This window comes from Chelonoidis abingdonii, chromosome 11 (genome assembly GCF_003597395.2).
Source record: "Chelonoidis abingdonii isolate Lonesome George chromosome 11, CheloAbing_2.0, whole genome shotgun sequence".
NCBI classification, from domain to species: Eukaryota; Metazoa; Chordata; order Testudines; family Testudinidae; genus Chelonoidis; species Chelonoidis abingdonii.
Genome location: NC_133779.1, coordinates 3871347 through 3897020, shown reverse-complemented (window position 1 = coordinate 3897020; position 25674 = coordinate 3871347). Strand labels below are relative to the sequence as shown.

At 51.4% G+C, this 25674-nt stretch overlaps 1 protein-coding gene across 5 annotated transcripts in view; it reads right to left on the bottom strand.

Annotated features, from left to right (window-relative positions):
• The window catches only part of SUPT5H (SPT5 homolog, DSIF elongation factor subunit), a 28863-nt gene extending 8047 nt beyond the window's left edge, over positions 1-20816 (bottom strand). Inside the window, exons 1-19 of one of the 5 annotated variants that reach the window (XM_075070629.1) lie at positions 20727-20816; positions 16466-16595; positions 15488-15647; positions 14696-14769; positions 10059-10128; positions 9476-9544; positions 8692-8757; positions 7218-7248; positions 6965-7033; positions 6488-6739; positions 6023-6112; positions 5526-5596; positions 4106-4211; positions 3041-3134; positions 2727-2863; positions 2271-2426; positions 2036-2182; positions 891-1037; positions 7-132 (exon numbers count right to left, since the gene is read on the bottom strand). In XM_075070629.1, coding sequence (XP_074926730.1) covers positions 7-132; positions 891-1037; positions 2036-2182; positions 2271-2426; positions 2727-2863; positions 3041-3134; positions 4106-4211; positions 5526-5596; positions 6023-6112; positions 6488-6739; positions 6965-7033; positions 7218-7248; positions 8692-8757; positions 9476-9510 — 1527 coding nt within the window. In that variant the 5' untranslated portion in view covers positions 9511-9544; positions 10059-10128; positions 14696-14769; ... (1 more) ...; positions 16466-16595; positions 20727-20816. Of the gene's footprint in view, positions 1-6; positions 133-890; positions 1038-2035; positions 2183-2270; positions 2427-2726; positions 2864-3040; positions 3135-4105; positions 4212-5525; positions 5597-6022; positions 6113-6487; positions 6740-6964; positions 7034-7217; positions 7249-8691; positions 8758-9475; positions 9545-10058; positions 10129-10786; positions 10799-14695; positions 14770-15487; positions 15648-16465; positions 16845-19725; positions 20573-20726 lie in introns of those variants that run through there. The other 4 variants (XM_075070631.1, XM_032776247.2, XM_075070627.1 and 1 more) reach the window with 4 other exon arrangements.
• Positions 20817-25674: the final 4858 nt, after the last annotated feature.

Sequence of the window (25674 nt, the reverse complement as noted above, 5' to 3'; positions counted from 1 at the left end):
ACGCACCTTCGAGCCCCCAGCCAGCACCAGGTGGCGAGTCTTGCACACAAACATGCCCCCGTTCTCCACCAGCTTCTTGCAGTGCAGGAATCCAAAGCCGCGGAAGAGGTGTCTGATCTCCCCCTCGCGACCCTAGGGAAGGAGAAGCAGGGAGGACAGTTATTCTGGGGACCCCCTCTAGCCCAGGCACACTGGGGCTGCATCCAATGCCCAGCCGCAAGGCAGGAAGGCCAAATTCACAGCCTCCCGGGGGCAGGGCACGTCACAGAGTCAAGAGAGAGCTGAAGCTCCCAGTTCCCAGAGCCTGCACCTTGGCACTGAGAAGACAGCACCTCACCCACTACTGCAATGCGGCCACCTCTGGAATCCAATGCAGCATCTGTTCAAAGCTGCTCAAAGCGATTAGGACAGGAAGTGAAGAATAAAACTGTACCCAGTTGCAACAGGAATCCACGGACATGGGGGAAATTAACAGAGGTGAAACATGGCCACATGCGGACTCTTGTGCAAACTGCCATGGGTCTTTAAAGGCCCCCCCATAGTCAGGGTGTCTATTTACTGAGATAATGCTTCCAGCTGCATGCCAGCCCACAGGGGGCCCATGGTGAGCCCCACGCAGGGGTCAACAGTGATTCCAAGGGAAGACAGCACGCCAAGTGAGTTGCTGGTTCTCCCCCTGTCTCACCCTCAACGATCTCTCCCCTTCAAGTATCAACCCAGCCCAGCTCCAGGTGCAAGTGCGCCACCAGAGGTGGCACAATCTCCCAGCAGGGCACTGGCCTCCACTCGCTGGGGCACGGGTAGTGCAGACGAGATCTTACGCTCTTCACCCCCCTCCGCACCACAAGCCCACGGCCTGCCTATCAGGAGGCCCCTCCCGCCCCCCTCACCGAGTGCGGCCCATCGATGACTTTAACGATGTCCTTGACGTGGATATTGTTCTGCTCCGAGTCCAAGGCCACGGCAAAGCGATTGTCTTTCTTCCGCGTCACAGCCTGATGCCTGACCGTCACCACTTTGCCGTACATGTTCAGGACCTGCACAGGGGTTGGGGAGGGAAGAGCGGGGAATCACCATAGCTGGGGGTGGGAAGGAAATTTCCCCTCAGGTCAGACTGGCAGAGACCCAGGGAGCTTTTCCCCTTCCTCTGCAGCACGGGGCCAGGATCACTTGCTAGTTTGAACTGAGTAAATGGTGGGTTCTCTGGAACCTGAAGTCTTTAAATCATGACTCGAGGCCATCAATAACTCAGCCAGAGATTACGGGTGCACTATCGGTGTGGGTCTCTGGCCTGCGACATGCAGCAGGTCAGACCAGATGATCACAATGGTCCCTTCTGGTCTTGCCAGTCTCTGAGTCTATAAGACTGGCTTAGAGCCACTGCCAAGAGATAAGAGTCGGGGGGGGGGGGGGGGCCTTCTGCCCAAGACCCCAAAACAACCCACCAGCCCAGAGGGACTAGAGCCCTTGTAATTAAGGCCAGATGGGACCACTGATTACGTAGTCTGACCTCCTGCGCAGCACAGAGAAAAGAACCCAGGCAGTTAGGATTGCAAAGGATGTGGGGGAAAAAAAACAAACTCTGCAGCCCCTCCTCATCAGGCCTGGAATCAGAGCTGCTAGGTCAGACCAAAGAGGGAGAAACGGGAACCCAGCTTCAGGCATAACGAGGAATTCCGGCCTCGAGCCAGGCAGAGGCTGTGGCCGAATCATTTCGATACCATTAATCCTTACGCTGAACATCACTCGCGGGCGAGAAGCCAAACACTGAAGAGATCAGAAAGGAATTCTCCTTCCCAGCTACTCAGCTGGCGAGGTGCGCACTGCTGGAGGGATCGGGCATGGGCCCACGGCAGAGGTAGGATACCAGACTGCCCAGAGCTTTCGTCTGATCCAGGGTAAACACTAGGTTTCTTCTGCTGCTGAAACTACCTACAGAGAAGCCAGCAGCTCCCGGCAAAGATTCTGAGCTGCCTCCTTAGTGCTCCAGTGAGACAGTTCGGTGCCCAACGCCGGCAGAGCAACGCACACCCACCTGGAAGGTCTCCCGCTCCAGGCGGACAATAACCCCGACGGTCTGGGGATCCAGCTGGACCAGCTCGCCCCACTCGTGCTGCCCGCCCACATCCACGCCGGAGGCCGTCTCGGAGCAGAGCTGCAGGTCCCGAGGCAGCACTTTGAGCTGGAAGAGGGGAAGCGAGTGAGCGACCAGCCCCGGGGAGGGGACGGGAAGAAGGAAGCTCCCGGAGCTCCACCACTGCCCCGCTCACCTCGTGCATGGTGAGGTCCGAGAAGAGGATGACGAAGTTCTCCTCCACCCGCACAATCAGCCCCGTGTCGCCCTCAAAGCGCCCGGCAATCACCTTGACGTGGTCTCCCATCTTGAAGTACTTGCGCAGCTCCTGAGCCGGGAACTCCAGCATGTCCTGGGTGGAGGGGGAATGGAGTCAGGACAGGAGGCAGAAGACGGATAGGAGGGAGGTGATAGCAGGATGCAGGCACTGCCTGCTGCAGAGCTCACAGCTCTATTGTTTTACGTTCCTGGGCTAATCCTGGAGATGCCAGGGACCACAGGCACAGCATCCAGGAATGCACGGATCCTGCTGCCCCTCTAGGTACAGCCAGGTACACACACCCCCTGCCAAGCCTGCACTTGGTCTCTCCCATCCTCCTTGGCAGCCAAAGTGCCTGGATGGAAGCCCAGGCCAGTGCCGCCCACCTCGTACCTTGAGATCCTCGTGCTTGGGCATGATGGTGATCTTGTTGCCGTCCACGCTCAGGATCTTGCCCTGCAGGTTGATCAGCTCCCCCTCGCACACCTCCACGTTGTCGCCAGGCTGGAAGTTGTGTTCCCGTTCCTTCCCTGCCCAACGGAGAGCACTGTGACTCGCAGGGAGGGCGCCACTCTCAGGCAGCAGCAGCCCCATACATGCCTACAGCACGGAACCCTGCGGATTCAGGGGCAAGACAGAGACCAACCCCCCCTTGAGCTGCATGGGCTAGATGGACTTCCCGCTGCGCAGGAGTCACTTCCATGTACCTGTGCTTTCGGTAACCACCTCCAGATCGATGCCTTCCGGCTGGTCCTCAAACTTCTCCAGTTCAGACAGGGTGGGCTTCACCCCCTCCGTGATCTGGCAGCCAGGGGACAAAGGCAGAAAGATTTCAGAGAGGGGAGACACAAACCCAAATGGAGTCTGCAGAACTTCCCTCCAACTTGCTAGGGGTCAGGCTCCTTGCCTTGCCGCACAACAGGAGACGAACGCAGGGCTTTGCTCCAGGGGTGGGTTCATCTCAATCCCCACAGGGGAGTCTGGCATGCAAATAACATGCCCAGATGGGGATCTGCCACCCACTCCAAATACACATACAACACCCCCGACCCCCAAACACGCAGATGGGAATTTCAGCAACCTGTCCCCCCACTCAGACGTCCAAATGGGGATTCCACACCCACCCCATCATGTACCCAGAGGGGGCCCCACAGAGTTCACAATAGGCATGTTGAAAATTTTCCATCAGAACTGGGTTTGGGTTTTGGTGGGGTTATAAACAGAAAATGGGGTTTCTGACTAAACAGAGGTTTCTGTGCAACGCACCTGCATTCCATGGGAAGTTTCGATTTTTCCATCAAAAACCAAGTGTCCAAAATCAAAGCATTTCAATTCGGATGTGCTGCCAAAGTGCCTCATGGTAGATGTAGTTCAGGTAACTCACCCTCCAATTCTCTTCTATGGAACAGGCTCTCTAGCTCGACTACATTTCCCATGATGCACAGAGGCCATGAACCCCCATGGTGTGCCTCCAAGAGGGGAGGTCATGGTGCCTCATGGGAGATGTAGTCTAACCAACGAGGCCAGCTCACGGTGGAAAATAGGAGCACAAGGCACCAGAACTACAACTCCCATGAGGCACCATGGCAACATTTCCAGACCAGAACTTATTTTATTTTTGTCAAAAAAAATTAAGTTTTCCGAGAAAGGGGGACCCCAAAATCCTCATTTACTGATCCGCCCTAACCTACGCCTTGACAGATCTGGTTCCTGCTCCGACTCAGAGCCCCACCTTGACAAGAGCCTCCTGGTACAGAGCCACAGATACTCACCACAGCCGACATGGCAAAGCTCTTGAAGAGGAAGCCCTTGCGACTATAACGATTGCCTTCAAAGATGAGGAAATCACCATCGGAAGCAACATCTCCCCCCAAGGACCTAGAACGAGGGGGGGGAGCATTAGAGGGTCAGGCACCCATAGCGGCAGCCTTCTCAGAAGAGGGACAGGCTGTTTCATAACGTGACAGTGGAGCTGCAGAGAATGGTGGTTCTACCTCTACTGCCCCGGGAGGTCAGGACTCCAGAGTTAGGTCTCTCACCAGCAGATGTCTGGATTGCCAGTCTGGGGCAAATCCACCCAGCTCCCAGGGCTGGGAGAGGGTCTGACTGCCCTTCCTGTGGCACAGAGCCCCTCACCTGTGGATGGAGCTGGAGGAAGACGTGATGGAAGGATGACAAATCATCACCATCTCTATCCACCTATGACCTAGGGACCCTGAAGTGCCAATTGGCAGAGGGCACAGGGCGTGCAGAGGGTTTTACAGAGATCCCTTGAGTCAGATATCTGCATAACAGTTCTCCAAAGAGTGGCATGTGAGGTGTCTACCAAGAGCCAGTTGCCCACTGGTCATCATAATTACTGCAAAAATATATGTACGGATAATATTTAAGGAGCTATCTACAAATACTGAATGTTGCGCTCTTCAGGTCTTGCAGTTAAGGCAGGGCACCACAAGGCGACTACCTCAGATATGTTCCTCTCAGGCAGGAGATAACAGATGCCTATCTCCCTGTCTGGTAGTGTGTGTATCAGATGTTGTATGCCTATTGAGAGACTGCAGAATCTACAGGAAGAAACAAACCATGCAGGTTCGAGATTCTGTTTATGAATAAAGACAAAGGATTGATTTGGGGTATCTTGGAGTCCACTGAATCCTTTACCTAGGAGGCAAACTGACAGCACATGTGTCAGGAAAGAAGAGCCACAGCTTGTCAGACTGAAAAGCCCGGCAGGGATTTGAGGAGAGCAACATTCTACAAAACACGAGAGGGTCGTCTTCATTTAGTCTGAGCTCCAGGAGGAACGTGATGATTTTATTTTCTTTGCAATCATTTGTTTCCACTTCTTGTCCTTACTACTACACCTCTTTCCCGATAGAATGCTGTCCTTGGGAGTCAAAAAAATCTTACCGCATTATAGGTGAAACCGTGTTATACTGAACTTGCTCTGATCCACCGGAGTGCGCAGCTCCCCCTCCGGAGCACTGCTTTACCGCGTTATATCCAAATTTGTGTTTTATCAGGTGGCGTTATATCGAGGTAGCAGTGTACTTGAAATCTCCATGCTTCACTAAATACACTCAGATTTCACTAGAAACCTATCTAAGTGCCACGGCGGACACAGACGATGCATCTCGCGCTGAGGGCACATTGCCCCCACGGACCATCCCCAGCAAGAAACCAGCCACTTACCGGATCTTTTCAGCATCAAACAGCCGCTGGGGGGGCCTCTTGAACTTCTTCCGCTTGGCAAACCAGTCCTTCTGCAATTCAAAGGGGAGAGGGGAAACAGTTACCACTGGGCCTGAGGGGTCAGGAATCCCCACCAGACTGTATGGGTGGGGTACCGAATGCCATCGACAGACCCTCTGGAAAGGCATTCGCCCGGCTTCACGGGGGACAGTGGGGTGGGATAACAGAAGGGCCCTGCTGATCATGGGCTGCGAGCAGGAGGAAACTGCCCCTCCTAAGGGAGTACTGCACAGCGAGGTGCACTGGAGTAGTGGAGAAATGCATCTCCCCTGTCATCAGCTGGGTAACTATGGGGATACAGACATGCCAACACACCACCACTGCCAAAGCTGGGGCACCAGGGCTTTAACAGCCTTGAAGCGTCAATGGTGACAAACTCTTCCCCTCTCAGCGCACTCAGCAGAAAAAAACTCAGGGAATCCTGCCAGTCAACATACCAGGCTCATGCGAGCTTTGATCCGGTCAAAATCGATCCGTGGGATCATCTTCAGAGAGATCTGGTTCTGGCTTGGCTCAACGTAATCCACCTGGAAGGGAAGACGACATGAGTTCAGGAGAGGAGAGGGCAGCGTCACGGAGACACCAGCCAGGGCCAATCTGTCTCACAGCAGCAGGACAGGAAGACAGTGGGGGCTCCTCCGGTGTCCAATGTCACGCTAGCTGGGACAGAGCAGAAATCGAACCCTCCCCTATTGCAATCTCTGGCCCCCACTCCCACTGATAGCAAGGCCAAGGATTCCCAACACTGAGCTCTCGCTCCATTGAAGACAACACTCTGGGACTCCGACAACAGCCTGCCCCAGCTCAGAGCCTCCCAGTGCAGGCATTAAAGGTACACCTGAATGCCAGCTGCCCGAGCCCCAACCCTCTGTACTGAGCCAGCCAGCGCCCCTCGCCCGTACCTGAGCAATGTCGTCCTTGTAAATGCCTCTTTTGAGCCGGACCCAGGACTTGGGCTTCAGGTTGGTCACCTCCTTCACCACCTTCAGCACGTCTGTCATCTCCTTGATGGGCACCATCTGCTGGTTCCAGTAGCCCATTCGCAGGTTGCCCACACCCTCAATGGCCTGCTTCACATGGGTCTGCTTGTAGGCTTCCACGTAGATGTAGCCCTTCACATGCTCGGGAGCCACCACAGACTTGATCTGCAGGGGCTGCAGGTGGGCAGGGAGGAAAGTTCCATGAGATACAGGAGCTGGCCTCAGGCACGCTCCAGCCTAGCCAAACACCCCTTCAAAAGATCAACTGCAGGAAGCCCCACTCACGTCAGGAACCGCATGACCCTCTTCCATCTCTCAACAAGTGGTCAACAGCACTAAGCCACCCCACAAAGTTGAATTGAGTTGGAGGCCAAGGGGACTGCTGCTCTTCATCCTTACCGTGTCCGTGAACTGGTAGGCAATGAACTTCCTCATCAGGGCTATGGCTGTGGCACGTTCCTCTCCGATCTGGGGAGAGGGGAGAAGAGAGACCATGGTGAGAGCAATCTATAGCTAGAGAGATGCCCTCATGCCCCAACTCAGAGAGGAGGCGGCATTCATAGCTAATGAAAACCCAGCCATGGGGCAGCTGGAGCTCATGATTCAGGGTTCAGAGGTGTTTCAATAGCCTCCTTCCCTGGCTGGAACATACCTTACACTTCACAGTCCAGAGGTTGGGATCCCTGAGTGGAAGGAAAAGAAAAACAAGAACAAAAGGCTGTTAGCAAAATAACATTTGTTATGTATGATGTGGGCAGACCAAGTGCCAACTCATGCCACAGCCCCAGGCCAATTCACTTGTGTGTTAGTATAGCTCAAGGTGACATTGTAGTTGGTGTTTAAACTTCATGAAAACTAATGGGATGTTACTTGCATTTTCACTTATCTGTATCCCATTACCACATAGCAGCAAACACGTACACTGCGTATACCCCTCTAATTACGTGGAACGCAAGTGAAGAACTTCAACAGAAAAGTGCTAATTTCAAAACAAGTGTTCATTGTGGGTGATGATCGGAGATCGAAGACTCAAAACGCATTCCTCGCTCTCCGTCAGCAAAGGAAAAGCCCACGCGGGTAGTGAGACTGACAGCTTGTTTTCTGTGAGAAGCAGCTGTGTCTGTGGATTCAAGGAAAGATCCTGGATCTCTGGACTGCTTAAACTCTTACAGGAAAGTGCACCAGATGCAAAGCGGAGATCCCCAGACACAATCTAGGTACCCTGAAAAGACTTTTGGGAAACTGGCAGTTTATTACATCACCGCCACCATTTGGAATTACAAACTGACTCACCTGTGCACATATTTTTCCTGCTTTAACTTCTCAGTTTCTCATTTCCTTTTCTTAGCTAATAAACTTTTGGTTAGTTTACAATAGACCTGGCTGCCAGCCTTGTCTTTGGTATACCATCTGGAGTACCAGTTGATGGGGGTAAGTGACTGGTCTCTTGGGACTGGAAACAATCTAAATGTGATGTGGTTTTTGTTGTAAGAAACCATTTTATCACAAGGCCCAGTTTGTCTGTGTCGCACGATAGCCTGGAGAGTCCAAGGGAACTGTCTGGGACTCTATGGTAAGACTGGGAGAGTGTCCAGAAGTTCACATTCATCACTGGCTTGGTGAAAGCTAATTACAGAACACACCGCCAGTTTGCAGTGTCTGCCCTGTTTTCGGACAGTCTGCCCTCAGGTAGGCACTCACAGACGTGAGCAACTCCAGACAGGGGGAAGCCATGTTAGTCTGGATCTGTAAAAGCGGCAAAGCGTTCTGTGGCACCTTATAGACTAACAGACGTGTTGGAACATTAGCTTTCGTGGGTGAACACCCATTTCGTCGGATGCATCTGACGAAGTGGATATTCACCCACGAAAGCTCATGTTCCAACACTTCTCTTGGTCTATAAAGTGCCACAGAACACTTTGCCGCTGCTCCAGACAATGTGATACCTGATGCCACAACCCATGCCTCCCACTACGTCAAGGTCTCTCCTCCGTGTCCCTTCGTCCACCACTCCAGACCTGATGCCACAGCCCGTTCCCTGCTCTACCCTTCATGCCCCGTGGTCTTGGCTGACCTTCCATCCCCCCTCCACCAGGTGCACGTTTTCCCAGGCAGAAGGGCCTTACTTGACACCGGGCAGTAACTGCTGCTGCGTGATGTCATCCGAAAGCTCATCAGAGCCGCCATACACCCTGCAAGAGAAACAGAAGGAATGAGGAGAAACGTCAGGCCCAGCAACAACAGCACGAACTGGCGGTTGTGACAGACAGTCCAGGGCAGCCGGCCACTCCACGCACACCCTGGGAGGAGGGGAATTATCTGCATCTGTCTAGAACCAAGCTAGGAGAACGGACACTCTAGAACCAGCCAGTACTTGGCTACATTCGGGAGACCAGCCCCTCCCCGAAGAGTCAGACCAGCCAAAGCACTAGCTGGGTCAGTGACACACCAGAGGAATCAGGCAGAGCCTTTGCAGGGCTCATCTCTAAACACCCCAGGCCCTGAAGGAAAGTGAGAGGGTCCTGCTATTTCCTAGGGATCCATGTGGCACTGACAGCCTCTGTCTGCTCCTGCTGTCCGGTCCCTTTCTAGGCTGCAAGGACTGGGGTAGGGGAAGAGCCTGGCTCCCAGACCCGTGAGGACTGGGGTTGGGAAGAACCCAGCTTCACTGCGGAGATCACGGAATCAAAGACCTACCTTTCCCATGGGGACAGCAAGAAGGAAAGAGAGGCCCACGGGGAAAGAGCAGAAGCCAGTAACCTTGAGGACTGAGGTGACTGGAGGAGCGTGGACACACCTAGCCTGGAGGATCTTGGGGGAGGGCATAAGGGAGAGATGACCCCCGCCTCCCCCGCACACACACACACACACTCACTCTCTCTCTCTCTGCCCTGGGGGCCATGCACTCACGTTTCTCCCACAGAGGACTTGGCGTATTTCTTCATGTAATATTCACCCAGCTCCTCTTCGCGCTGGTCCCTGCGGGGAGAGAGCGAAGGAGAAGGCGTGAGGGATCAGACTGGACCGACACAGGCCACAGCCCCGTTGGTGGCGCAGGGACCCCTGGCCATGGGGTGACTGAGCTCACAGAGACAAGGGGGGGCGACTCAGGCTCCTTTCCCCAACCAAGCTCGCAGAGCAAGGAGTCACCAGGGAGCGCTGGGATCATGCTGTTGGTTGAGCTGAGGCTGCTATAGGATATAGCCAGATCTCCCCGGCAGAGGGGGTAAAGCGCCCCGGTTAACAGAGCATACGGCACAGACACCACTGCCCTCTGCTGGGCACACTCAGACCTACTTCGGGTTCTTTAGGGCGCCCCAGCGGAGATTTTTTTCCAGCTCCACCAGAGAGGCCCTTGTGCCCACAGTCCTATTCCCCACCACGTTTACACTGGACATCAACACGTGCACGTAACAGGCAGCAACGTCATCCTGCTCTCTGGTCCCCGACGGCCACGTCCCATTCCCCGTCCCCAAGCACAGGATAACATCACCTCCAAAGGTTCTGCAGCCTCCGGGCCCCAGAGCGATCCTCGTCCAGAACCACATTATCAATGTTGGAGGCTGCAAGAGACGCAGCGGTTAAATAGCCCCCACACCTAGCACCGCCGGGGGAGGGGAGAGCCCTGGAAATGGCCAACCACCCAAAGGGTAGTCGATCAGTGAAGCAAAGGTGAGGCCTGGGACGGGATGGGATGGGATGGGATGGTGGGAAGCAACATTCAGCCGACTCCCCCGACTGTTCCCTTGTGGCTGGAGCACGAGCGAGGCAGCGAATGGGGCGCTCGCGTTTGGAAGAGGGATCCCAGATTGCGTGATCCTCACTGCGCACGCGCTGGGCTTGACTCGGTTTCACCACGCTGCACCGAACTAGGCAGTACCTCTTCCTCTGCTGCAGAGTCAAGCCACAGCTAGAGGCAGGCCACTGCAGGGCGACAGAGCCTACATGAGGCAGCTTCTGTGACCACTATAGGAGAGAGCAAACCCACTGCCCCTCTCCAATTAGCCTCTTCTCCCCCACCGCACCCCTAGCCTGCTCTATTGCTGCACCGGCCAGAACAGCAACTGAGCCAAGGGTCGGATACTTTCTCCAGCAGCGCTCCTGGGGCCCACCCGGCTGAAAGGCAGTGGAAAAGACAAGGCAGCACCGGGAAGGGGCGGGGTGGGGAGGGGTGGGAGAGGGCTGTGAAGAGGCAGGGGCTGGAATGAAAAACAGGCTTACCTTCAATTTCTTCTGCTCAGGAGGCAGAGGTGGTGGAGGGCGGACAGTATGAGCCAAATAATAGCATCAAAACCAACCACAGGGTGAATGGGGAACAGAAAACCGGAAGGAACAAAATTAAGATGTGGCACAAACCAAGCAGGTGCGAATGAAATGCACGTAAATAAAAAAAAAACAAGCAAGCACGAGGGGAGACGGGGAGAGCGCTGGCAAGATGGGCAGGCTGCCACGGTAAAGAATTTCAGTGTCTGATGGCCTGGGTTGTGCAGGAAGTGCTAATACTCGATAATCCCTAGCTCTCATGTAGTGCTTTTCATCAGCTCGCAAAGCTCTTCACAAAGCAGTTTGGTTACCCCCCATTTTACAAATGGGGAAACTGAGGCACAGAGCAGGGGGGCAATTAGCCCAAGGACGCCCAGCAGAGCCAGGACTAGAACCCAGGTCTCCTGAGGCCCAGCCGGGTTCTCTCTCCATTAGGCATGGCCCTGTTCCAACTCTGGCACCTACAGAATGAATTGTTGGCCCTGACCCCCTGCCTGCAACGAGTCAAACCTCACAGCTGTGACAGCTTCAGAGCAGCTGCCTCAGCATTTCACATTTCACCAGGATCCCCAGGAGGTACCACTGACCCTGACCTGTGCCCCGTGACCTGAGTGCCGCTGGTGACGTGTGGCACTGCTCGCCGGCCTGATGCTGGCAAATCAATGGGAGCATTCAGCTCACTGGGTAGGCAATGAACCCGAAATCAATACCGCCACCAAACGCGGGACCAGTCACCAAACGGGGGACCAGTCAGAGCATGGTACATCTGCCCTGGGTGGGACCCCCACCCTGGGATGCCTCTTTGAATCCAGTCTGGGGCAGCAGAGATAGGTGAAATGAGACTAACGGCCTCACTCTAATCCCCAGGGGATGGGCACCCACCTCAATTGTCCCTCTCGTAGCCGGTCTCCTTGTCGGCAGCCTCCACAGACAGGCCAAGCCCTGGACCCTCCTCCCCCCACCAGAGGGACTCCTGCATGGCCAGGTTGAGACACATTGGCCTGTTCTGTAGCTAGAGACCCCAGGGCTGTCACATCAGACGTCTTTCACTAACAGCAGACACCCTTAAACTGGAATCCCCTCCACCCCCAAGAAAGAGCCTCTTCCTGGAGATGCCACCTGAACCAGTCCAACCCCAGAGAGCCAAGGCAGACAAGCAGAGCCACAGGCAGATCCCCCATTGTTCCCACGGTGGGAGGAAACAACTGACTGATCCATATAGCAGCGCTCCTTTACCCCCAAGCGGCTTTTAAGTTGATTCTGTTTGAAAAACAAGGGCGGCAGATAAGATGACTGTGGGGAGATGTAGGAAATACAGCCCTAATTGGCATCACATAGATAGGTCATTAAACACCCGGATACACACAGCTCTCAGCATGCTATGGATTTTAGCGGGTATGCTAGTACTGCAGCAAAACACCAGGTCATTCAGCATAAAACATATCTAGAAACGTACTAAACTAGTTCAAAATTTTGCAAGCTTATTTTCGGTAGATATTCGGCCAGTTTTCAAAAATTTGCCTGAATGTCTTTCATCCACACACACCTTCCTGAAGCGTTCTGAGTTTGGAACATTTGGGACAAAAATTTTCAATACGGGGGAAAAAAAAAAAAAAAAAAAAAAAAAACCTGCTGGTCAGTCTAAGTGGCTTTTTAAGTGATCTGTTCTGACTGGTCAGCTTAACCTCACATGGGAGGTTATGTCTCCAGAATCAATGGGGCAGGGGATTTTTTGCTGAAATTTCATGTGTCAAAAACAAAACTATTTTTCTGAAATTTCTAGTGAAAAAAAAAGTTGGATTGACACAAGAGACACTTGTAGTTTTCCAAACTTTCCATAACAACATGAGAGCAGCCCTACTGGGTCAGACCAAGCAGCCATCTAGCCCAGTATCCTGTCTTCTGACAGTGGCCAATGCCAGGTGCCCCAGAGGGAATGAACAGAACAGGGCATCATCAAGTGATCCATCCCCTGTCGCCCATTCCCCGCTTCTGGCAAAACTTCCACAACATTTTCTGGCCGCAACTTGAAGCAACAATCTACTTTGAAGAGGGACTTTAAAAAAAAAAAAAAAAAAACTAAAGCAAACTCAGCATCTGAGAGATCCCCTGTCACTCCAGGCTCAAACATTCACACTAAGATTGGCCAAACTTCTTAACTTGTGCACTATTATGAATTGTGTATATTGCTGTAATGCCTCGGACCGTTAGTCAGGGGCCAGAAATCCTTTGTGTTGGCTGCTGTACATTTTTATTGCTATTAGGCATATTACGGTGGGCCTAGGAGCCCTAGTCATAGCCCAGGACCCCATTGTGCCAGGTGCTGTACAGAGAACAAAAAGATGATGCCTGACCTGAAGATAAAAATTTTGTCCCCAGTTCCACTTATGCAATCTCACTGGCTGCTAGGGAATTCGGCTCAGTGATCACAGCTCGGTTATCAAATCATTTTGATGATACATGAACCAGATCAGAAACTGGCTCCTTCTCTCGGAGCTGTGCTGGTTTCTCCAGAGTGAGCTGGGGCAAGTAGTAGCCAAAATTTCTTTATGTCCCTAAATTTAGCAGAGAGGATTCTCAGCACCCAGGGAGCAGATGAAGGGAGCAGTCACTTTCCTGATAAATCTACACATACAATTGTGCCAGAACCCAACTGTGTCTCAGGCCTATATTTATGGGACATCACGAGTACAGGGTTAACACCTCTTCTGGGACCTGCTGAGGCTGCTCCTGCCGTGGCAGCTCCTACATAAAGCCCCCTATCTTCTGCCAAAACGTTAATACAACTTTGGCAAGTGATCTTAAAAGGCAAATTAGGCAGCGTATTGCCAGTTCCCCTCTCCCTCAGCCTAATCCCAAGGGAGTTGTGAGCTGGGCTTGATCATAGAGCTAATCGAGAGCGCCGAAATCCACACAGTGTCATATTTCTATGGACTGAGAACCGTCAATGCGCACTACAGAGGAAGATTAGAGTCCTTGCTGTTTTAGGTGAGGGGAAACTGAGACACAGGGAGGGGAAGTGACTTCCTAACATAGCAACTCAGTGACAGGGCTGAGAATAGAGCCCAGAAGTCCTGCTCCCAGCTGCTCTGTGTACATCCCTCCCAGAGCTAGGGCTAGCTGACTCCATTGCCACTAGACCATCCTGCCTTTTGGAAAGGCAGCAGAGAGGGAGATTTCCCCTCTGATGGGGAGGGGACATGTCAGGAACCAGGCACCAGAGCAGCCTTTAAGTGACAGATAAAAAGCTGGGGCTTCCCAGCCACGATGGGATTTGAAGGCTCCTCTCCCGCCGGCTGCAGGGTGTGGTTTACAGGGCTCATTCCTGCCTCCCTTCGTATGGGCCCCGCAGCTCTTCCTCAGTAAAAGGAAAATCAGAAGGAGTAAAATTATGTTCTCCACCGTTAGCTGATGGGGAGGAGCATGCAGAGGAGTGACATGATAAGGAGCAAAGCAGTGGCACTGGGGTTGGGAGGCACGGATAGGATGTTCTGTGACACCCCGTCCCCAAAGCTCCCTGCACCGGGGTCTGGTCAGTCTCATCCCAGAAGGTTTGCAATCCAGCTCGAGGAGGGGGCGGGGGGGGCAGGTCCCTGGCTAAACAGCAGCCACTTCCCATGGGAAACAGGAGCATTACCCTCAACTAGTAGATGGGGAACCAAGGAATATCACACCTGGAATGTCTATACTGGACAGTCTTGCTGACAACCCATCTTGCCTCACACTCGGGAGGCTAAAGAACAGACCTCTGTTTCCCCCAGGTCAGAGCAATGTTGCTCCGGAGCTAGCTGAAAATGGGGAAAATGCCCCAGAGGTTGCACCGAATCCCCAGCCAATCCTCCCAAGAAGTGGGATACGTGAGGGCACAGCCTTACCTTTCTCCAGAATGTCCTCCGCGCCATCCTCCCACTGGTCCTCATCTTCGTATTCATCGTCCACATCTGCGGGAAAGAGAGTGAAAGAGAGACTTGTTAAGTAGGCTCCAGGAAACAGCTGGCCAGAGATGCCGCATGGGAAGGGGTGGCCCAGAAGCTGCCTGAAGGACACTGAAAATAGGAAGGCAGAGAGAAATTGGACCAAAATTCTTGAAGCCCTCGGCCTCAGGGGAATCCCGGTGGGCCATGCACAGACAGCCAAGAGATCCAGTCCACAGCAGCCCTGCCGTGGGGAACGGCATTCAACTGACAGGTCTGGCTCTTCTCTGACTCCCAAGGGGCCTCACAGAAGATATAGGGCAGGTATCTATACAGCTGCTCATAATTAGCACTTGCTTAGACCTTCACTAGCCTCACTCACACCAGGATATCTGAGCACTCTGCAAACAGTGAGCCTCCTAACCCATCACCACCTGACACGCTTTTCCAGGGGATAGGAAAGGATTTTAGGCCCATTTTACAGCAGGGGAAATTGAGGCACAGAGAAGGAAAGTGATCTGATCCCAGTGTCACCCAGCAATTGAATGGAAGGGCTGGAAATAAAGGATCATGATCCTCCATTCTCCGGGTCTAATGTCCAGACCCCACTCCCCGCCTAGAGCCAGGAACAGACCCCAGAAGTCCTGACTCCCAGCTCCCTCAATTCCTATCAATCACACCGCACAAGCATCCCTGGGGGCCTCAGTGTAACACACACACACACAGACCCCTTGAGGTTCCTTACCGGCTTCATCCAAGATGAACCCTCCATGTCTGGGCTTCTTTGGCGGCCGATCATCATCGTCCTCCTCTTCCTCCTCATCGTAGTCTTCTTCCTCCTCCTCTTCCTCCTCCTCAGCCTCCTCCTTCTCGCTGCCCGCGACGCTGGCATGCTCCTCCTCTGCCTGGGCATCGCAGAGGGAAGCTGATCAGATACAGAGCCCAATCCAGCCCTGGAGCCACTGGGTGGCTCTCCCAGGAACAGGTCAATCCCCCCTTTCGAGCTTTCCCCATGAGAACCAGCAAGCAGGGCCCATGAGGAAGTGGAGGGGCGGTAAGGGTGAGCCTTGCTTCCCACTCCCGCCTTGTAATCCGCCTCCCCCAGCCATGGAGTCAGCACCCCCAGAGCAGAGTTCAGTCTCTAGTGTCTATTCAGTCCATGACCACTCTGCCGAGAACGGCCCTGAGAAGGACAATTGGGCAGGTGATTTGTGACATGGACACCTGTCCTCCTGGACTGGGAATATGTGTCAATCTCATTTCAGACAGACCACTGGCCAAAACCCAGATGGCAGTTTACTTCTGTTACCAAAAGGGGTTAGATCGGAACTAGTAAGCTGTGGCTCCTGGAGAGCACTTCACCTGTGGATCTCAAAGTGCTTTAAAAAATGGGTAGAGAAGTATCATTTTCCTCCTTTCACATATGGGGAAACTGAGGCACAGAGAAGCAGTGACTGGCCTCAAGTCACACAACATAGCTAGGAATAAAACCCAGGTGTCCTGACTCTCAGTGCAGTGTCCTAGCCAAGTTCCAATCCCCTGAGCCATTCAGTCCTTAACCTGCTTCTTCAGTTTTTGGTGGTTTTTTTTTTTTTTTTAAATGACAGACTAGAGTAACATTTGGGACATGCTACATTTCAAGTGGTTACAAACTCCAACCCCCCTACCCGCCCAAAAAAACACATTCCTTTAAGCAGTGGCCACATCTCTCCATCAGCCTCACCTCGTTCTCTACCTCCTCCGCCTCGCTGCTCCGCTCACTCTCATCCTCGGAGAAGTTGCTGTCTTCGCTATCCGACATCTTCGCGGGGCTCCTGGGTTCTACGGGGATGGAATTTCCTCCTGAGAAATACCTATGAGAACAGAAGATGTTCTCAAAGAAGGGACCTAAATGGCCTTCACCCTCCCCACTGTGCCTTCCATCCAGAAATCTCAGAGCTCTGTATAGGCATCAATGAGTCCATCCAATTACCCCTGAAAGGCATCTATTAGTCCTGTTTCATACATGGGCAAACTAAGGCACATTCAGGTTAAAGTGATTAAGACCTGGTCTACACCGGGGGTGGGAAACGATCTAAGTTACACAACTTCAGCTATGTGAATAAAGTAACTGAAGTCGGCATACTTAAGAGCTACTCACCGCAGTGTCTTCACCGCAGTAAGTCGATGGCTGATGCTCTCCTGTCGACTCCGCCTCTCGCCCCGGTGGAGTACCAGAGTTGACGGGAGAGCGCTTGGCCCCTGCTGGATCAATCACTGCCCGTCAATCCCGTGGGTAGTGTAGACAAGGCCTTACTCAAGATCTACTAGCTGTGAGTGTTTATAAAGCCTCCATCACTGCAGTATCCAAGCCCCTTACAAATATCAATGGATTTGTCCTCTCAACACCCCAAGGAGGTAGGGAAATAGATGGGAAACCGAGGCACAGAGCAACCTTGGGCAGCTAGAGAGAAACACAGGGTCTGTATGTCAAGAAACATTCCCTCTTTATTCATCAGATCTAAGTCCTGTGCCTCGTGGTAGATGAAACATGATCAAAAGGAAGCATCTGCCAAAGTCTATAGATTCTTATTCTGTCAACTGAGGCAAGAGAGCGAATTAAAATTCACTGAGTAACTATTATATGCATTACAGTAGCTCCTCGGAGCCCTAGCAGAACCCCATTGTGCCAGATGCTGTACATTTTAATTGCGATTAGGTATATTATGGTAACATCTAGGCACGCCCTGTTGCAGACCAGGACCCCATTACGCTAGGCGCTATACAAACCCAGAACAAAAAGACAGTCCCTGCCCCGAAGATCTGACAATTTAAGTATGAAACAAGAGACAGAGCTGGACAGGGGAGCACAAGCAAACTATAGCTGTTAACATAATATACACAAAAGGACCCACCCATGCCGCAATTTGGCAGAAGTTGTAGTTTGCCTTTTCTTTTTTAAAACAAAATGTTGCATTTTTCCATCAATTTCCATTTTAATGTAAAGGTTGTGAAGTGCCACTGAGTACGAAAGACTCAATCACATAGCATTTAATTCTCTCTCTCTGTGCTAGATGGTGGAAAGTTGAATAAATCTTGTTGCACATGATAACGTAACTACCACTATAGGCTCTGTATAGGACTTTGAAAACCCGGCTTCCGTTCCTGACTCCGCCCCAGCCTACCTGTGTATACTTGTTAATGTCACGTCAGGTCCCCAGCTCTAAAATGAGATAATGATACTTCCTTGCCTCTTGGGGGTGGGGGTGGGGGGTGAAGTGCCAAAATATAGGGTGATGGAAGCCACATAAGTACCTTACATACAGACAGAAACTCACACCCCGCCAAAGCCAGTGGGGCTTCATGAGGACATAGGGAATCATCCACTCAGGACTCACCAGAGGATCTGGGCCTAAGTGGGTATGAACGTGATTCTGCAAAGACTTCTACAGATGTTTCACTTTTGGCATGCGAGCAGTTCTACTCCATGGTCCCACTGAAATCATGTGCTTAAAAGCTAAGCATGGACAAAGTCTTTGCAGGACTTGATCCAAACTCACCGCAGTCAATGGACATAACGGACTTCAAGCAGCTTTTGGAACAAGTCTCTAATGAAATTCTCAGTTAATATTGACTCAATATAACATTGCAAGATCAATATGAAGCACAACTGTAATTCAGAACCTTTCCTGATTTCTAAATATAGTAGAGCCTAGATTATCCAGCTTTCCTGGGGTGCACCAACTACATTTGGCTAAGCCAGGGAACTTTTCACTGTAATTAAATGACACTGGGGGACATAAGCCTGTTTCAAGTAACAGAAGTTATAATCTTTATTCAGTGGTTACGGCCCATGTCGGTGTTTATTGATAACTAAGTTGTGCAATGTTTGCACAGCTCTTGCAAATTTTTGACAAGTTAGCCGCAGTGTTTTGTAAACGGAAAACAATCTGATTTCCTTACAGGAAAGTCAGCAAGTTTACTAGCTACTTCATATATTAGTATATTATTTTCAGTATAGCAGCATTCAGTGGCCCCAACCAGACCCCATCACGTAGAGCACTCTGCTCTGAAGGGATTACAGTCCATGTCCTGATCCTGCAAGCTGCTCACGCATGTAGGCCCAAGCATCTGCTCGAGCCCACAAGGCAAAGCTTTCAGACCAGGGCCTATATTAAGACAGGATGCAAGAAGGATCGCAACAGGCAATTGCAGGGACTGGTGAAAGGAAATTGAAGGTGACAGTGGTGAAAACATGTAGTCAAACATACCGTGCCACACTTTGAACAGAGCCCCAAACACTTTACATATCAATACATCAGCTATATACACAAATCACTTCACTCACCAGTGAAATAGACCAACATCAGATGTGCAACACAGTAGCTGGAGCCACACAGCAGCTCCAAGCAACAGTTTAAGGCAGGAAGCGAAGAATAGCACTACAGCCAGTTAAAACCACAAGGTTGGCTGGTTTTTAAAGAAGGCAGAATATAACTACACAAGAAATGGACAACACTTCAGTTATGAGGAGTATTGGGACATGGCTGTTGTAGAAAAGAAAATGGAAAGGAGAAAAATAATATGAAGATGGATAGAGTCAGATGAACTGGGAAAAAAAGGGATATAGAGGTGGGAGATGGGGCAAGATTGCAAACAACTTTAAACTATGAGAATTTTAATTTATGTTCTTTTATTTTACTGTATTTCCCTGACAGATATGCTACAGAATTTGTGAGGAAAGGGTTAAATGGCTCTGTTAGAATTACTTCACTACATAACCCAGAATACACAATTAGAAAAAAAAAGTTGGAAAAACCCAAAACATACTTGAACACACACACAAGACCCTCCTACAGATTGACCACAGTAATGCCAAGAACCCCTGGCTTGATAACATTTTCTAGTGATCGCAGATGGACCCCAGCACAAATGGCAGGTGTTTCACATTTCCTGCCACAGGAAGGAGATGGCCCAGAGGCAGCCAGGAATCATCCTACTTGCCTGCCCTAAAATTCCAAGGCCGGATGTGCATGTGGAAGAAGAAGCCACCACTTTAGTCTCTCCTAGTCAAGGACTAGAATTATGGATCTCAGGGAATCCTGAATAGGCCATATTCCAAATTACAGCCTCAAATGTCCTGTAAGCTGATAGGAGCTAAAGGACAATGGGAGAGGAAGTGGGTCTTCCCAGCTCCCTCTGGATAGCCGCTTCCCAAGAGCAGGATTACCAGTCCTGAAGTCCGACTTCTGAAACTTGCCTCCCTCCATGTACTTGGAGAGCAACCATTAGGGATTCCCCAGGCAGGATATATGAATCCTCTCCCACAACAGCAAGCCCAGCTCCCCCAGATCTGGGATCAGATAGTGCAGGTCAGAGGGACCATATCATCTGAGTCTTTTCAAGTCAAGGCCAAGGGTGGTGCGCGGGGAAGGCTGGGGTCAGAGATCAAAGTCGGGAATTACAATCTCAATTGCCTAGGTCAGAAGCAACAGATCACAAGTCAGCCTGTGTGCGCAGAGGTCAGAGTTTCCAGGTCAAGGTGGGAGGGCTAGGGTCCGAGGTCACAGGTCAGCGAGTGCATGTAAGTGGGAGGAGGCTGTGGTTGGGGTCACAGGTCTGCATGGGAGAGGTCAGGGGTCACAAGTCAGTGAGTGCAGAGAAAGGTGGGGTGGGTGAGGTCAGAGGTCACAGGTCAGGGAGCAGACACAACATCAGGGTGGGCTGGGGTCACAGGTCAGGGAGAGCTGGGTCAGTGGGTGCACACAAAGGTGGGGGCTGAGGTCAGAGGTCAGCAGAGCAGGGTCGGGGTCAGGGGTCACAGGTCAGTGGGGGCGGGGGTCAGGGGTCACGGTGCAGACAGGACCGATCACCCCGACTCTCCGCTTTGCCCGGCCGGGGGTCAGGGCCCCTCACGCCCCCCGGGGTCAGACGCTCCAGGCCGGGCTCCAGGCCGCAGCGAGCGAGCGAGAGCCCCGCCCCCCCCGGCCTGGCCCCGCCCTCACCGGCCCGGGCTCCTCGGGCTGCTCCCCGGCGGCTCCGCTCCCGGCAGGGCCCAGGCCCGGCTCCGGCCTCCGCTCGCCCGGCGCTGCTCCAGGCGGCGCCGCCGCCAAACCTCGCGAGACGCGGCCGGGGAGTCACGTAGGAAACGGCAGCGCGTCACGTGCCGACGGAGGACGGGAGGGGATGAGGAGGGAGGCGGAAGGCCGGCCCAGTCACGTGAGGAGAGGCGGAAGGGCGAGCGTCACGTGCTGGGTGACGGAGTCACGTGACGGGAAGCAGCAAGGCTTGCTGTACGGTGTCCGGGAGGGATCAAGAGTTGGGGGGGGTCTTAAAGGGGCAGGCCCAGAGAGGGTCGGGAGGGGGCATGAAAAGGGGGGGGGAGCGGGGGGCAGGCCCCGAGGGGGGTTAGGGCTGGCCCCAAAGGGCAGAGCAGGGGTTGGGGGGAGCTCAGAGGAGGTAACTGGGGGATGGGATGGTAAAGGGGTGGAGTATCCCAGAGAAGGTAATGGGGGGGGGTATTAAAGGGGCAGGGCCCAGAGGGGGTGAGGAAGCACAGAGAGGATTAAGGGGGCATCAAAGGGGCAGGCCCGGGGAGGTGGAGGGACAGAAAGGGCTTGGGGTGTGAAGAGCATCAGGGGTGGGGGAGGGGCATTGAAAGCCGCTGGGGTCGGCTGTGCTGTTGGGCCCCAACCCGCTTACCCCTCATCCCAGGACAAGGACTGCACAGTTTGTGACCTTGTCTTTATTTGGGTGAAGAGTCCTGGTTTATCCTGCTTTAGTCCCGAAGCTGCCCCCACCACACATGCACCCTTCTGCACCCTCCATTTCCATGTCCCTGTCTCCTGTTTAATCTTCCTACTACAGTGCTGTAACTACACTGCAGCCATTCCCCCTCTTCGTTCCCGCTCTGGGGCGGGTTGCCAGAAGGCCGCTTTGCACCATGCTGAATAAATCAAAGGGTTTATCTACACTCACAACAGTAGCGCTAAGTGGAGACGCTATCTACATCGCTCAAAGTGCCCCACCTTCCAGAGAGGCAGTAGCTTCGGTGCACAGGAGAAGCCGTCCCGTCGGTGCAGTACTGTCTGCAACGGGAGTTAGATCAGTGTAACAGGGCAGCTCAGGGTGTGGAAAATCCACTTTGTTATATTGACATAAGTTTGTAGTGGAGCCCACGGTTAACATTCTCTTCTGGCTTCAAAGTCGATGAAAATGCATTCACTTGATTTGTGGGAGTCTTTCTGTCCTTGGAGCTCCAGTATTATCTGTGCTAGCAGATTGCTGCATTAACAGGCTGCACTGACCTCAATTAAGACAATAGGCACCGTTTGCTAACAAAGGCACTCGCCAGGTTTATTGCTCTCAAGGCACAGTCCTAGTATCCTGGCTCCTTGGTTACAGGTACACGAATGCATGAGTACCCAGTGGCAAGGAGCAATTCAGTCAGCAGCTAGAATCTCTGCTGTCTCGTAGGCCACGCAAAGGATCAAGGCAAGGAACTCTGACATTTATAGACTGAGCCAAACAATTAGGATAAACAACTTATGTACCACCTGGCATGCTTCATGATATCTGTTTGTTACCTCCCCTTGTTCCTGATATGTCGGATAAAACATCTGTTCATTATTTTGTCAAATCATCTTATCCTGTCTAGATTGGGATGTAGCTGTACTAGCCTTCTGAAATGTGTTTATCTAAGCTGTAATTTATGTCAATACCTACCTAGTGTGTTATTATTTTGCCAAGGCCAGGCATACTCTAGTTCACAGCCTTTGGTTCAGGCCTCAGATCTTGCTCCAGGCTCGCTCTCTGTACGACATTTGGTAGACATGTTCATACACTGTATAGTTCAGCATTGTCTTTTACGTAAATTTGTAAGAGATCTCCTTTCAAAAGTCCAATATCATTAAATTCTTCATTGAGTTCTTCCACCCTCCTCACTAGGCCCATCGTGGCTGTTACACTACAGCTGAGAAGGTTGTTGGGCTTTGATCACATGCACTCTGAATGCATAGCTTTCATCTTTGTAAGTTGTTTCTGTGGTGAATTAGCCGAAGCAGCTCAGAATTCCTCCAGGGCTAATCAGAGTTGTGTCAGGTAACTTCAGCTGTGGAAGGGGTTCAAGGTGATTGTGAGATGACTGTGACATCAGCTCCTGAGTCAATTTTAAAGTCAGTTTCACTCTTCAGACAGGCTCTGTGTCATCACAAGTGATAGATCCCAGAAACAATGGGTCTTGATTGTCTGTAGTATGAGTCAACTCCCTGACTGCTTTGGTGTGGCAAACAGTTGCCAAATGTCCATCTTTCTTGCATTTATTACACATGCATCATCTCTTGGGATATGACTTTTTCCACACTTTGTGTAAATCAGCTGGAATTTGTCCCTCTTAGCCTAGGAGTTCTCTGCTTGCCTCGGGGCTTTTATGATAATGACTTTTAACTCTGTTTACAGTTTCTAAGGCCATGTCTTCATTAGCACTTATGTCAGCAAAATTTTTGTTGCTCAGGGGTGTGAAAAAAAAAACAAAACAAAACCATACACCCCTGCATGACATGAGTTTTGCCAGCATAAGTGCTCCTGTGCACAGTGCTGTGTTGGCAGGAGACACTCTCTCCTGCTGACATAACTACCGCCGCTCGTTGAGCTGGTTTTATTATGTCGATGGGAGAACTCTAAGCTTGTAAGGGTAGACATGGCCTAAGCTAGTTTCAGGTTTTCAAGTTTGTAAAGTTTCTCTAGGTATTGCTGTTTCACCAGTTCAGATTTTATCCTTTAGTGCTGTGGCAGGAATGGCTGAGATTCATTTAAATAAGGCATTTTACACATACTGCCACCTTTTCACTGAACAGCATAATATAATTTAGCATCCCATTACAAAATGGATCCAAGGTCCTGCCTAAGCGTGTTGTGTAGGTGCAGAAGTCCACCTGGGGCACATTGGATCGGCCTTCATGTCGCGCTCTCTATCAGTACTTGGCTAACTGCTGAAAGCTAATGATCCAACCTAGCAGACCGAATTCAGTGAACCCTCGTCTCTTGCCAGCTATCATCCCTGACATGGTGCCAACCCCTGGCTTTCTAGTCATCGGCCTGGCAGAGGTTTCCTCTTTGCAGCTCCAATCCGACCCTCTGGGAAAATCATAAGGATCCACTGTCTTAGCTTCTCTACCTCTCAATATCCACTTGGGCACAAGGCAGCAGGCAAACTCTGGTGGCACATTCCTTCCTTACTGTCCTTCAGTCCGCTTCTCATCTGGAAAAACAACCAAAGGCAACTTAGGTCAGGTGCTGGAATAAAGGCTAATTGTCCTTAAAAATCAAAGATAGTGTCTCTGGAATGAACTGTTAGAGAATTTCTTCCATGAGGAGTAAATGCCAACTCTTTCCTTCCCCGACCCCATATAACTCAGACATAGGTTATAGGTTAGTAGTTTGTTACAGGAGTGGGTGGGTGAGATTCTGTGGCCTGCGTTGTGCAGGAGGTCAGACTAGATGATCATAATGGTCCCTTCAGACCTTAAAGTCTATGAGTCTGAGGGTTTTAACTACCTCTGCAACAATATAAGGCCCAGAGGAATCCACATTGTTGGGGATGGGGGAACATCTCTTATTCCACCAGTTTCTTCCTTCCATCCCTGAAGGATGAAATTGCAGAATCAATCAGCTTCTGTACTAGATGACTGGAGGGTAGCTACTGTGATGCCAATTTTTACAAAAACGCTCCAGAGGCGATCCTGGCAATGACAGGACAGTGAGCCTAACTTCAGTACCAGACAAATTGGGTGAAACTAGAGTAAAGAACAGAATTATCAGACACAGATGAACACTTTATATTGGGGAAAAGTCAATATGGCTTTTGTAAAGGGAAATCATGCCTCACCAATCTATTAGAATTCTTGGAGGGGATCAACAAGCATGTGGTCAAGGTGATCCAGTGGATATAGTGTACTTGGACTTTCATAAAGCCTTTGACAAGGTTCCTCACCAAAGGCTCTTGAGCATGGGATAAGAAGGAAGGTCCTCTCCTGGATCAGTAACTGGTTAAAAGTTAGGAAACAAAGGGTGGGAATAAATGGTCAGTTTTCACAGTAGAGAGGTAAATAGTGGGGTCCCCCAAGGATCTGTCCTGGGCCCAGTGCTGTTCAACATATTCATAAACGATCTGGAAAAGGGGGTAAACTGTGAAGTGGTGACATGTGCCGACAGTTCAAATTTACTCAAGATAGTTAAGTCCAAAGCTGACAGCAAAGAGCTACAAAAGGATCTCACAAAACTGGGTGACTGGACAAAAAAAAAAGCAGATGCAATTCAGTGTTGATAAAACATAATCCCAACCATTCATACAAAATGATGGGGTTTAAATTAGCTGTTAGCACTCCAGAAAGATCTTGGAGTCATTGTGGAGAGTTCTCTGAAAACATTTGCTCAGTGTGCAACAGGGCAGTCAAAAAAGCTAACACTGTTAGGAACCATTAGGAAAGGGAGATAATATAATGCCACTATATACATCCATGTGTAACTCACATACCTTCTCAATGTGGTGTTCTGGCCCAGCATGTGGCACCAAGACCACTTAAAGAGATTAATGAGTCTGCTTAACAGGCCCGTGGCTTTTAGCTTATGCAGCAGAGGCTCACGCACTAAGCTCCAGAGGTCCGAGGTTCAATCCCGCCCACTGACAACCAGGGTCTGTCGGTGTTACATGTGGCACGCCCACACCTTGAATATTGCATGCAGTTCTGGTCACCCCATCTCACAAAAGATAAATTAGAACTGGAAAAGGTGCAGAGAAGGGCAACGAAAAGGATTAGGAGTATGGAACAGCTTCTCTACAAAAGACCAAAAAAACCTAGACCAATCTCTTCTGAAAGACCTCCAGTGATGGGGATTCCTGTTCCAGAGGCTTCACTCCGCTGAAAGTTTGTCCTAATATCTCACCTAAATCTC